This window comes from Astatotilapia calliptera, chromosome 13, assembly GCF_900246225.1.
Source record: "Astatotilapia calliptera chromosome 13, fAstCal1.2, whole genome shotgun sequence".
Classification (NCBI taxonomy): domain Eukaryota; kingdom Metazoa; phylum Chordata; class Actinopteri; order Cichliformes; family Cichlidae; genus Astatotilapia; species Astatotilapia calliptera.
Window position 1 is genome coordinate 4,301,492 of NC_039314.1, and position 14,521 is coordinate 4,316,012.

The window sequence follows — 14,521 nt, forward strand, 5'->3', positions numbered from 1 at the left end:
AATAATGGATTGTCTGTGTTTACAGGAGAAATGATAGCGATTCTATTAGCAGTGCAGTGGGTGGAAGATTTGAGGCCTTTGAAACCAATTATTTGTTCAGATTCAAGTGCAGCCTTGGTCAGTCTACAGAATGGTCATTTGAAAGGTAGGTCAGATATTTTAATAGAGGTTCAGCAAACTCTTTTCAGGATACATATGATGGTCTGTCAGTAGTGTTTGTATGGGTCCCGGCTCACTAAGGGGGAATGAAGCAGCGGATAGGTTAGCAAAGGAAGCCGCTAATCATAAGATGGTTGATCTGGCGGTGAATTTTGGTCAGGAGGAAGTATTATTAAGCTAGAAATGAGGGGTAGATCAGAATCAGAATCAGAATCAGAATCAGAATGGGGTTTATTGCCAAATGTTGAGCAGGTTTACAACATTTGGAAATTGCTGCGGTGCTTCAGTGCAAACATGCTGTCATAAATAGCACTTAAATAGACATGGAAAAAAATTAAAGTAGGGATAAGAATTAAGAGTGCTACGTTGAAAGATATATACATGAGTGCAGGTGGTGATCAGTGCCAAACATGGAATGATGCAGTGACACAGCGTAGGGTCATGTGTTAGTGGCGGGTACAGTCATGTGGTTATTGTTCATGTGTCCAACAGCAGAGGGGAAGAAACTGTTCTTATGGCGAGAGGTTCTGGTGCGAATGGACCGGAGCCTCCTGCCTGAGGGGAGCAGGTCAAACAGACTGTGTCCAGGGTGAGAAGGGTCAGCTGAGATCTGAGCTGCACGCCGCAGTGTCCTGGAGGTGTACAGGTCCTGCAGAGATGGGAGTCTGCAGCCAATCACCTTCTCAGCAGAGCGCACAACACGCTGCAGTCTCTGTTTGTCCCTGACAGTGGCTCCAGCGTACCACACGGTGATGGAGGAGGTGAGGATGGACTCGATGATTGCAGTGTAGAACTGCATCATCGTCCGTGTTGGCAGGTTGAATTTCTTCAGCTGCCTCAGGAAGCACATCCTCTGCTGGGCTTTCTTGATGACGGAGGTGATGGTGGGCTCCCACTTCAGGTCCTGGGTGATGGTGGTACCCAGGAAGCGGAATGAGTCCACAGAGGTGATGGGGGTGTCAGTCAGGATGATGGGGGGGAGTGGGGCTGTGTGCTTCCTGAAGTCCACAATAATCTCCACTGTCTTCTGGGCATTCAGCACCAGGTTGTTGTGGCTGCACCAGGACACCAGACGTTCAACCTCCCTCCTGTAGGCAGACTCATCCCCGTCCGAGATGAGTCCAATAACGGTGGTGTCATCTGCAAACTTGATTAGCTTGACAGACTGGTGGGTGGAGGTGCAGCAGTTGGTGTACAGGGAGAAGAGCAGAGGAGAAAGAACACAGCCCTGAGGGGAGCCGGTGCTGATGGTCCGGGAGTCCGAGACATTCTTTCCCAGCCACTGTTCTGCCAGTAGATGGCAGAAACAGTGGGACGAAGACAGGAGGGGAAGGTGGTTATATAAAATTCAAAGGGGGGTGGGAGTGAGGACAGCCAGGCGAGAGGAGGTGGTGGTGTCAAGACTGAGATCTGGACATACGGGTTTGAATTCTACACCATTCTTGATAGGGAAACATGCCTCAGGGAAATGTGATTATTGTGGAGAGGATGGAACTTTGGAGCATGTTATTTTGCAATGTCGGAAGTATAAGGAGAGGAGACGAGTGGCCCAAAGTCTCAGTAGCATTGCTATGAAACTTGATCTTGTTGGGTTATTACAGGAGTCGGGGGATAAATGTTATCAGGCCTTGTTTCAGTTTTTGAGAGAAGGAAGGTTGTTTGGGAGGATATGAAGGTTTTTTTTTTGTTTGTTTTTTGAGCGTGATTCCTGTCCACACTCCATACCAGTGGTGGCGGTAATGCACCATGCAGTTGTTTGCCAACCGCCAATAATACGTACAAGAAGAAGAAGACTTGTTGTTGGATTGTTGTGCTAACCTGTGTCAGTGTAACCCAGCTCACCTAGTGATTTCTTCATGCGCTTTGCTAACGTTGACTTTCCCCTTGTGTATGGACTTCCCTGAACCGCTTCCCTTCTTTGTGAACCCTGAGTGGATAAGGGTCCAGCTTGGGCTGGAGTGGCTTTTGGATTATTGTGAGTCACTGGCAGTGTGAAAAGGAGTTTGGACCTTGCTCTGCACCCCCTGCCCTGCCCCAGAACAGCACTATATGGATATTCTCACCTGGTGTCACTTTTATAAATAAACCCCCTTTTGACTTTCATTCAGACTGAGTCATGAACCTTGACACTCACAAAGATTATGTTGTTAGTGACACAGATGTAACTAATAACATGAATGTGTGAGGCCCCAAACCTGTAGTTCAGGTATTTGTGGTCCAAATCTATTCTGTCTACTAAGTGATTCTAGAAATGTGTCCAAAAGCTGCATGAATAAGTTTTGGTTCCCCCATAAGATTTTTATGTTTTATTATACAGAATTGTTTAAGTAGACTTTTTTTAGTAACAGTCAAAGAGCACACCTTTTACCAGTTTAGACATTCCTCAGATTTTGGCACATGTTGACATGACAGCATCACACATCCATGATGTGAGTCTCTGGTTTCACTACTTCCCAAAGGTGCTCTATTGGACTGAGATCTGGTGACTATAGAGGCCAGTGGAGTGCTGTGAACTTGCTATCATGTTCACCAAATCAGTTTGAGATGATCTGAGCCTTGTGACATGGTGCGTTATCCTGCTGTAAGAAGGCAGAGAAGATGAGTACGCTGTTGTCATAAAGTGATGGGAATAGTCGGGAACAAGACTCAGTTAGGCTGTGGTGTATAAACAATGTTCAGGTGGTACTAAGGAGCCTAAACTGTGACAAGGTCAGGTCAGACTTTACTGTAAACAACCATGAATCTGTTCTGCCTTTTATCAGTGGTTCAGACAGCTGCTGGTGGTTCAACATGTATTTTTCCTTGAGGTTACCTGGTGTGTGGAGGGACAGAAACTGTGTGTGAATTACCAATAGAGCTTCTCACACTGCAGGTTCTGGTGTCCCTTGTCAGTTCGACGAACTCCAGAGTTGTTGACGCACCAGTAGTGATGGGTAGATGAGGCCTCGTGAAGCGTTTCAGCACATTCCCCAAACTGTATCGGCACAGTTTTGCTTTTTTGCTCCATACTGACACCTGCTGGACCTTAAATATCATTGCAGGCAACTTACTTGAGACTCACAACAGGCACTGATTCAATGACCTAGTCATACTTATATACACTGTATACACGGTAAGGTATTGTACTTTCCATGGAATCATTTTATATCTTCTATATTACAAATATTGTAGACATCTTTAAAATATATTATGAATGACATTAAGTGAAAATTAAAATGAAAGTATTGTGAATGTAATATTACCCATTTGACTCAGTTTATTATAAATTTCTATTCAGAAAAATAGGTTTATCCAATGTTTTTGCATTCAGTCTATTGCGGTTGTTTTTTTGTTTTTTTTTATACACCATTTCCCCAGCTTTGGAAACTCACAGGAACAGATGAAGCTGGGGTACACAAAAGCTGTAAAGCCAGGTGGATAAGGTTCTGATAAGATGTCTTCCTATTCCCCCAGTACGTTACACTCACTCTCCACAATACTAAGGGGTTGGCAGTCTGGTTCATCCGTTTCACTCAACAATCCGCTTTCCCCCTTCTCGTTCTCCGTTGCCGCTGTGCTTTTTCGGCACTGCGCATGCGTGTTTTACCCATATTCTATCACGATATTTCATTTTCTTATCGTTAGCATTGTACCGGTATTACCGTGAACGGTAGTGATGTGCGATACCACTGATTTCCTTTCCGATCTGATACCAAGTAATATTCAGGGTGGTATCGACGATACTGATCCGATACCGATACTTTGTACAAAAACGTATTTTATTTATTGTATCTCAAATTATAGCATCATAATGATTACAGGGCATCAGATTACTTGTTCTTATTACTTAATAATGCAGGGTTCATCATATAGAAATAAAAAATCTGAAGTTCTGCCTATTTGAACACTTTGCCTGCCTGCAGCACTAAAGGGCTCCATGAGAGACGTCTGTCTCGCCCTAGCAGCACCTGTCCCTCTCCTCCTCTTCAGTTCGTCTCAACATACGCTCGTCATATTCTGTGATATGATTTACTCTGAGGTGTTTGACAAGGTTAGTGATGTTGCCACAACCATACATGTCAACCCTCCAGATTTTTCCGGGAGAATCACGAATTTCAGTGCCCGTCCCGAAAATCTCACCATTCTCCTGAATTTCCCCCGATTTTCCACCCGGACAACAAAATTGAAAAACCGTATCGCAGAATTCATAGCGTGGCCCAGCCAATTCCAGCAATGACGGCAGCGACTTAGTTTTAATATTACTCTTATTTCTCTTTCTGGGTCGCAAAAAAAACTTTTAACATATTTTCAGGTGAGAATGTGTAAACTTCAAATATCTGAGCCGACCGACACATCGTCTTCAAACCCCCGCGGTCTTTCGCTACTCGGGTTAAACAGGATATATAAGTCACTTTGATAACTTAAAAATGTTATTGTTTGGCTTTTTCAGTGTTTTATTTGTTCGTGAGTAAATCGGTTTGGCTGAGATTAAAGTTATTCGATTAGATTAAATTAAACTTTATTAATCCCTCGGGAGGGTTCCTCCGGGGTTTTCACACAGCTGAATAAACGTCAAACAGAAAATGATTAAACAGAAGAGTCTACGCCAGCGCCCTGTTATATCTAGATAGCAAGGAGCAGACGGCAGAGTTTCTCTCCACCGAGGGAGCCTGTGATGCACTACCCGGCTTTCTTTAGACCGCGAAGGCCGGGTCCTCAGGTGGAAGCAGCCTCTGAATTTGGACACCCCCGCTGTTTCCGGGCCGGCCAATAATAATGGTGACATTTAACGTATTTTATCCTATAAATAAACACTGTAAAATGTATTTATCCCCCCCAACAGCCCTTTTGAATGTCTCCCTAGTATGGCCACACCTCACTTTTTTGCCAAATGTATTGCAAACCACGTCTCAGCTGTTTGTGGAGGTAAAATACATCCACACAATTACGCTCAGCCATCGTTGTGAGTGCGCACGCCAAGGGGCGGCGAGACATTTATACAGACGTATTTCGCACATGACTATGAAAGGCGGAAGAGGAAGTAGTTCCTTTGAATGTAGACAATCCGAATGTTATAGTTTCCTTCCACTGTGTTCCTGTTAATGATAAACTACAAATTTACTCTAAATTACTAAAATGTCGATATTGTAATGTGAGAATCGATTTTAGAACATAAATGATTAGTATCGGAGGAATCGATATTTCAGGATCGATCCGCACATCACTAGTGAACGGTATAATATGGCCCAGCCCTACTTGGGGACCACTGATGGGGGAACAAAATGCACACCATAAGCAGGCTGGAGTGTCAAACAGAGGACATGAAACAGGAAGGAGCCCCTTTATCACTTCTAAACTTACATGCTGTGCAGTCTATGGGCTGTTTTGTACCAATACCAACCAGAAGAGTACATGAATATGGGGGTCCGTCGCAGATAGCCCACTTCATAGTGTAGAATAAAAAGGGGATGTTTTTTCCTCTTCTAGTTTCATCATTTTAATATGGCACTATTAGTTCATTAGAATCATATAACCAGCTTTGCATTAAATATATACTGAAGTTTTGATCTTACATTAGCCTTTGTACTACAGTGATTGCTATAACTCTAGTTTGATTTTTTACTTACAGGTACCAGAATAATAATATGATCTTTCATTGCAGATGTGACCATGATCAACTTATACATATTGCAGTTTGTTGCTTATTATAGAGTTGTGCTCAAGTTAATTAAGGGTTAAAAGCTACAGTCAGCGTGAATGTCTGACTGATCTATTGAGGGGAAAGGCTTCGAGCATAGAGGGCCGCACACGCTTACATACCACTGATATCATATTATTCTTTGTGGTCTTCTATTCAATTATGTTTTGCTAAGTTTAAAGTGGTAGTAATTAAATGACATTGATTAAAATATTAAATGCCTGAGTCAGTTTCCGGGCTTTTTTAGAGAATCAGTGAAAAGCATAAATCATCACTTTCATGTTTAATCATTAATGATTGAAATGAACTGAATAACGTTTAGAAGATTTGTTAATTTGTTTGTCTTTTGTTAAAAAGAGTGGTTTCAATAATTTCAGACACACCTTGCAATTGTGCTTATGATGAGTTGGCACTTGGTCTTTTGAAGGTCATAAGCTTCGTTCGGCGTGATGGTCCGGACTGATATATTGCAGGTTTTGACTTTGAATGCAGAGGGCTAAATGCAAACATGCTTACACAGCACTTATACGATGTTATTCTTGGTGATCTTGTACTCAGTTATGTTTTTTGTTATGTTTTAAGTAGTGGTAGCTGACCAAGCATTATTCATTTAGTATTATACACTTGTTTTAGAGCAATACACACTGATCGTCTTAATCAATGTGGAAGTCCTTGTAGTTGCAATGTTGTGTCTCTGCAGGGGACAGATGGCTCCAGGAGATGGGGGGCAGTCAGCGTCTGCCCTCGGGAAGGAGACAATGTTATTTTTCTGTGTTAAATAAAACTGTCAACATTGATTGTATAACACCTGTCATTACGCATGAAGGGGTGTTCTAATACCCTGATTTTTACAAAACTATGGAGATGTGTTTTTTGTGATGAGATCTGAGGCTGTCTGCATACAGTTTCCATCTCCCACGTGTGTGACCATTAAAATCATCGTTTGACTTGACCCGGCCGGACCAGTGTTGTTATTGTGGTGTTTCGTCCGGGATATTGGGGTGGAAGTCGGAGGTTTGGACGGTCCGAGGTTGTCGAGCGGACAGGCACGGACCAGGGATCTGATGTGAGTGGGCTCCGCTGGTACATCTAAAGGTAAGGCACTACCTGTTGAGTTGATTCCCAAATTTTGCCAAATTGGGGTGCATTAAATTAAAAGTCTACTCACTGAAGTTGCTGGTGGGTGTCTGTTTTGACTTTGATGAGGATCCCCGTGTGTGTGTTATGCAGTTAAAGTCGGTAAAGAGTATTTAATGAAGTTGAAAAAGTAGAAAAAATGTTGGGCGTCCAACATAAATTTGGAACAGTCTATCATCCTCAGTCTCAGGGGAAAGTAGAAAGAATGAACCTAAATTTGAAAAACAAATTGGCAAAAATCTGCGCGCAAACAGGGCTAAATTGGGTCGCAGCCCTGCCGGTTGCTTTGATGATCATAAGATGTTCTGTTAATCAATCCACAGGTTTTACACCATATGAGCTGCAAACCGGGAGACAGTTTCCGGCACCTTGGACGGTGGGCTCGGTCGAACAGGACACAAAAGGGAACAGGTCTCACGCAGACTACTGGAACGAGTTGAAGGCGCTTGTATCCAGTTTCACAAAACAGGTGGCTTGTGAAGGGCCCACAGGAGGAGGAGAGGTCCCGGACGCGAAAGCAGTGTGGCTGAGAGTTATCAAACGCAAGTGGAAGGAGCCCCGCTGGACTGGTCCATACGAGGTATCGGCCCGGACGGCGACAGCGGTCCAACTGAAGGGGAAAGGCGACACCTGGTACCACTGGACGCAGTGCGCGGCCGCGCACGAGGGCTTGGTGGGGAAGGATCAATCTCCACCCAACGCAGGTGAAATTGAGAGGCAGAATAAACCCTCACACCTGTGCAACGGGCCGACCGGTGGTCTACCCGGAAGGCCGAAGAGGGGAGAGCAGCCTAGGAGGAGGTCGCCGCGCCAACGAAAAGGAGCGGTACCACACTGAACACTTAGAACAAAGGAGAGGCTCTGATAAAGGGCTTTGAACTTTTTGCTACATTACAACATTCACATATCACCATGCCATCACAACAATCAGACACTCCTGATGAGAGAAAAGTTTCAAAAGTTATCACAATGTTCAAAATTACCATGGGTTTGATGTCAATTATGTTACTAATCACAGCTATTTGTTTTTTGATTTATTTGTTGCAGACTGACCCGGGAAACCAGTCTGAACACGGAGGCCATGCCGGCCCGGCGTTGTTTGATACACCACTTACATCACGCGTGATCCTTAGTGACTTAAAGCTGTGGGCAAGAGCGAAGCGCGAGGTCTCTGGTAAAAAAGGATGAGTGTCTCAGCACATATGGTGGTTTAGAATTAGATTATGTTATCGGCTAGGACCAGAAAACGAGCTTAAACTTCAGAGGGATTTCAGTCCATCTGGAAATGTGTTAACTTTATCATTGGGGAGTTGGCATCGGAAACAATCTATGTATTTAATTTTGGGGGTGGAAACTGCAGGGGTGGATCCAAAAGGGTTAATTAAAGTTAATTTCCTAGAAAAAACTAATCCTGTACCGTCAGGTAGAGAAGAAATGACAACTCGCGTGTTTTCCAGTTCCATAAGCTCTGTTGTATCTGTTACAGGGCAAAAGGGGAGCGGGTCGTCGGAGGCTACACCAGAAGAACACGAACCAAGGGAGAGGCGAGTAGTGTCGGTGGACTATACCACACTGAAACCTCAGGATTTGATTGAACGCGCCACCGGGTTCAGTGACAGTAACATCTGGCTGGACTGGATGGCCCAAAATGCTAGAGAGCAGAAAGTGGCTAATTGTGTAGCTTGCGCTTCTGCAAGGCCGCGTTTATTTATAGAGCCTGCACCGCTGTATCCAGATGATCAGTGGGGCTATGATTGTATGTTGCGAATGACTAGAGGAGCTGTGAATACGGGGAACTGCACTGTGTTGTCCAGTCTGTTTCCCCCTATTGGCAAACTCACGCAGGTAGGGCCGTTTATGCCCAGGAAAGATAATTATACGTGTTTTACGTTTTCCACAGATAAAGTTAAATACCGGTTGGGGGAAATTGACCCCAGTTGGTGTTCGGTCACCCAGACGGGGAGGACCACCAACAATGTGAGTGATGCAGCCACCCTAATTGGGACGTGGGCTAGGAGCGGGCTGTATTACTATTGCGGACACAGGACTCTATTGGTTCGTGTTCCTCTTGGGAGCGTGGGGACGTGCGCGATGGTGAGACTAGGAGCGCCACTTATGCTAATTGGAAATCAGGTAAAAGCGGTTCCCCCACACAACACACGCACATTGGCAGCCAGGCGCAAAAGACACATTTTGAGGAAGAGAGGAATTCATGGCACACATGCCTATGACCCTAGGATGAATTCCCCCACCTGGATAGACTCCATTGGAGTGCCCAGGGGGGTTCCAAATGAATTTAAACTTGTTGATCAAATAGCAGCTGGGTTTGAAAATATTCCAATAATCTCTTCTTTCTTTCCAGTGACCCCAAACAAGAACGTAGATAGGATCAATTATGTTCATTATAATGTACTGAGACTCTCTAACCTTACCAGAGATGGCATGGAGGGGTTGGCGGAGCAGGTGGGTCCGACCTCGTTAATGGGAGTGCAGAATAGAATGGCTCTTGATATGTTGTTGGCAGAAAAGGGGGGCGTCTGTTCTATGTTCGGAGATCAATGTTGCACCTTCATTCCAAATAACACTGCTCCAGATGGCTCGGTGACCAGGGCACTGGAGGGCCTAAAGAGCCTTTCTGAAACTATGCATGATCACTCCGGTGTTGATAATCCGTTGGAAGGCTGGCTGACCTCAGTGTTCGGACGGTGGAAGGGGGTTATGGTCTCGGTCATGCTTTCTTTGTCTATTGTGGTGGGTATTATGGTTACTTGTTGTTGTTGTCTCATCCCTTGTGCCAGAAGAGTGTCAGAAAGTATGTTTGTGAGGGCAGTGGACCCCAGAGTTATTACCCCAATGTCCATGATGCCAATGATGAATGTAGAACTGAATGTGTAGGCCGAGGAGGGACACAACTTTTTTAGTGACCTCTGGATTCTCCAGAGGTCATCAGAGGGAATTGTAGAATAAAAAGGGGATGTTTTTTCCTCTTCTAGTTTCATCATTTTAATATGGCACTATTAGTTCATTAGAATCATATAACCAGCTTTGCATTAAATATATACTGAAGTTTTGATCTTACATTAGCCTTTGTACTACAGTGATTGTTATAACTCTAGTTTGATTTTTTACTTACAGGTACCAGAATAATAATATGATCTTTCATTGCAGATGTGACCATGATCAACTTATACATATTGCAGTTTGTTGCTTATTATAGAGTTGTGCTCAAGTTAATTAAGGGTTAAAAGCTACAGTCAGCGTGAATGTCTGACTGATCTATTGAGGGGAAAGGCTTCGAGCATAGAGGGCCGCACACGCTTACATACCACTGATATCATATTATTCTTTGTGGTCTTCTATTCAATTATGTTTTGCTAAGTTTAAAGTGGTAGTAATTAAATGACATTGATTAAAATATTAAATGCCTGAGTCAGTTTCCGGGCTTTTTTAGAGAATCAGTGAAAAGCATAAATCATCACTTTCATGTTTAATCATTAATGATTGAAATGAACTGAATAACGTTTAGAAGATTTGTTAATTTGTTTGTCTTTTGTTAAAAAGAGTGGTTTCAATAATTTCAGACACACCTTGCAATTGTGCTTATGATGAGTTGGCACTTGGTCTTTTGAAGGTCATAAGCTTCGTTCGGCGTGATGGTCCGGACTGATATATTGCAGGTTTTGACTTTGAATGCAGAGGGCTAAATGCAAACATGCTTACACAGCACTTATACGATGTTATTCTTGGTGATCTTGTACTCAGTTATGTTTTTTGTTATGTTTTAAGTAGTGGTAGCTGACCAAGCATTATTCATTTAGTATTATACACTTGTTTTAGAGCAATACACACTGATCGTCTTAATCAATGTGGAAGTCCTTGTAGTTGCAATGTTGTGTCTCTGCAGGGGACAGATGGCTCCAGGAGATGGGGGGCAGTCAGCGTCTGCCCTCGGGAAGGAGACAATGTTATTTTTCTGTGTTAAATAAAACTGTCAACATTGATTGTATAACACCTGTCATTACGCATGAAGGGGTGTTCTAATACCCTGATTTTTACAAAACTATGGAGATGTGTTTTTTGTGATGAGATCTGAGGCTGTCTGCATACAGTTTCCATCTCCCACGTGTGTGACCATTAAAATCATCGTTTGACTTGACCCGGCCGGACCAGTGTTGTTATTGTGGTGTTTCTCTTGTCTCCATCCCCAATATTTTGAACCTTAACAATAGTGGCACATGTTGTTGGAACTAAAGAGAAAGAGGAAAAAAAAAACACCACCACACTAGCAGGTTATTAACGGGAACTCAAATACGTAATAACATTACTGTTCTGAATCAGAATCAGAATCAGAATACTTTATTGATCCCTGGGGGAAATTATTTTTTGTTACAGTGCTCCATTTTAAACCAACATTAAGACAAGACAGACAATACGCTAACTAAGAATAGTACAATATATACATATATATACATACATACATAAGTCACTTATAAATAAATATTTGGAAAAGAAACATGTGTAGTTGTAGCAGCAAACAGTGTGTTAAGTGGATGCGTTGTACAGGGAGATGGCCACAGGCAGGAATGATTTCCTGTGTCGTTCAGTGGTGCTTTTCGGTAATCTCAGTCTCTCACTGAACGAGCTCCTGTGACTGACCAACATGTCACTGTGGGAGGTGTTATCCAACATTGTCTTTATCTTGGACAGCATCCGCCTCTCCGACACCACCTTGAGGGAGTCCAGCTCCATCCCCACAACATTGCTGGCCTTACGGATCAGTTTATTAAGTCTGTTGGCATCTGCGACCCTCAGCCTGCTCCCCCAGCATGCAACAGCATAGAGGATCGCACTGGCCACCACAGACTCATAGAAAATCCTCAGCATTTTCTGGCAGATGTTGAAGGACCTCAGTCGCCTCAAAAAATAGAGACGACTCTGGCCCTTCCTGTAAAGTGCTGTGGTGTTTTTAGCCCAGTCCAGTTTATTGTCAATGTGTACTCCAAGGTATTTATAGTCCTCCACAATGTCAACACTGACCCCCTGGATTGAAACAGGGGTCAAGTGTTTCCTGGTCTTCCTGAAGTCCACGATCAGTTCCTTGGTCTTTGCCACGTTGAGCTGCAGATGATTCTGCTCACACCACGTGACAAAGGAGTCGACCACAGCCCGGTACTCTGTCTCATCATCCCTGCTGATGCATCCAACCACCGCAGAGTCATCAGAAAACTTCTGAAGATGGCAGGTCTCTGTGCAGTGGCTGAAGTCTGTGGTGTAGAGGGTGAAGAGGAAGGGGGAGAGGACAGTCCCCTGTGGTGCCCCTGTGTTGCTAATCACCTTGTCAGACACACACTGTGGGAGACGTACATATTGTGGTCTTCCTGTCAGGTAATCAACAATCCAGGACACCAGAGAAGCATCCACCTGCATCGCTGCTAACTTATCACCCAGGAGGGTCGGCCTGATGGTGTTGAAAGCACTGGAAAAGTCAAAAAACATGACCCTCACAGTGCTCGCCGGCTGGTCCAGATGGGTGTAGACACGATTGAGCAGGTAGATGATGGCGTCCTCTGTTCCGAGACGAGGCTGATAAGCGAACTGAAGGGGATCCAGATGTGGTCTTACTATGGGTCGCAGCTGGTCCAGGATGAGCCTTTCCAGGGTCTTCATGATGTGGGAGGTCAGTGCCACGGGCCTGTAATCCTGGGGGCCACTGGGACGAGGCGTCTTTGGTACAGGGACGAGGCATGATGTCTTCCACATCACCGGGACCCTCTGCAGACTCAGACTCAGCATAAACAGTTTATGAAAGACTCCACACAGCTGGGGGGCACAGGCCTTGAGGACAAGGGGACTCACTCCGTCTGGTCCAGCAGACTTGCCTGAGTGAAGTCTCCTCATTTGCATCTCAACCTGGTATTGAGTGAAGGTGATGGGTGGGGGAGGGGTGTCAGGAATCTCACAGGAGGCAACATGTGAAGAGAGAGGCTGGCACAGTGGTGTGGCTCTGGATTCCAGGCTGACTGCAGGTGAGGTTGTGGGGGTGGGAGCAGACACTGTGGTGTCGAATCTATTGAAAAACAGATTCAACTCGTCGGCTCTATTCTCACCTCCCTCAGCTCCCCTGCTGTTGGTTGGCCTGAATCCAGTGATGGTCTTCATGCCCCTCCACACCTCTCTCATGCTGTTCTGCTGGAGTTTCCACTCCAGCTTCCTCCTGTAATTGTCCTTAGCCTCTCTGATCTTGTCCTTTAGTAACACCTGGACCTTCCTCACCTCCTCTTTGTTGCCCCCTCTGAAAGCCCTCTTCTTGTTGTTGAGGAGGGCTTTGATGTCCTTAGTCACCCACGGCTTGTTATTTGGGTAACAATGAACAGTCTGAGCTGGAACAATGGAGTCGGTGCAGAAAGTTATGTAGTCTGTGATACACTCAGTAAGCCCATTGATGTCCTCGGCGTGAGGCTCACAGAGTGTTTCCCAGTCGGTCACCTCGAAACAGCCCTGTAGTTCCGCTATTGCCTCCTCTGACCACCTCCTAACAGTCCTGGTGGTCACAGGTTCCCTCCTCACAATTGGCACATAGCGGGGGGTGAGGTGAATCAGGTTATGATCTGACCTACCAAGTGGGGGGAGGGAGGAGGAGCTGTATGCATCCTTGACGTTAGCATACAGTAAGTCTAAAGTTTTCTCTCCCCTGGTGGGACAGTCCACATATTGTTTGAACGTTGGTAGTGTATTGTCCAGTGATACATGGTTGAAGTCACCCGAGATCACAATAAAGGCACTCGGGTGCTGAGTCTGTAGCCGAGCTATGGCAGAGTGGATAGTGTCACATGCAGCTGTGGGGTTAGCAGAGGGGGGAACATAAACAGCCACCAAGATGACGTGAGAGAATTCCCTGGGTAAATAATACGGCCTGAGTCCAACAGCACACAGTTCAGTGTCCGGGCAACAAATCCTTTCTTTGATTGTTATGTTGGCAGGGTTACACCACCGGTTGTTAACTAAAACAGCAAGCCCACCTCCTTTACGCCTTCTGTGACTTCATGAAGCATAATTTTTTATTTTTAAAAGATGCAGTATTATATAAGGGTGAATCTTTTGGCTGTGAGTCCCAACACAGCGGAACAAACCTTCCCAACCCCCACTCGCCAACAAAACTAGCTACAGCTTTTTGGTTCAACTCCGGCAGCTAATTACAATATTTGATCAAACAAAACAAGCAAAACTACATCTTATAGAAATATATATCTATGTCTTAAATTTAAATTTGTTGTTGTTGTTTTTCTGAAAATGTCCATTAAATCTAGGTCAAACTGAACTATGCATTTCTTTTCAGCAGAATAAAGTTTGTATCAAATTTAAAAATAATAATATTAATAACAATAATACATTTGATCTAAAAGCGCCTTTCAAAACACCCAAGGACACTGTACAAGAAAACAAACGTAAACCACTCGGAGTATAACTCAACTTAGAATATAATCTCACCCAGATGAAGTCTAAAACATAACATGACAGCTTGTCTTGACCATGTCTACATACTGCACT

General features: G+C 44.3%; 1 protein-coding gene across 1 annotated transcript; it reads left to right on the forward strand.

Annotated features, from left to right (window-relative positions):
- Nucleotides 1-7,135: 7,135 nt before the first annotated feature.
- LOC113035110 (uncharacterized) lies at nt 7,136-10,465 on the forward strand. Its single transcript, XM_026190417.1, has 2 exons — nt 7,136-8,147; nt 8,460-10,465. Exons 1-2 carry the CDS (start codon nt 7,886-7,888, stop codon nt 9,866-9,868), a joined length of 1,671 nt encoding a protein of 556 aa, XP_026046202.1. The 5' UTR covers nt 7,136-7,885; the 3' UTR covers nt 9,869-10,465.
- Nucleotides 10,466-14,521: the final 4,056 nt, after the last annotated feature.

Excerpts from the sequence above, each read along its gene's own strand:
- LOC113035110 (XM_026190417.1), top strand. The coding sequence starts at position 7,886 with ATGCCATCACAACAATCAGACACTCCTGATGAGAGAAAAGTTTCAAAA. Across the intron at positions 8,148-8,459 it reads AGCGAAGCGCGAGGTCTCTG|GGCAAAAGGGGAGCGGGTCG; the intron begins GTAAAAAAGGAT and ends TATCTGTTACAG.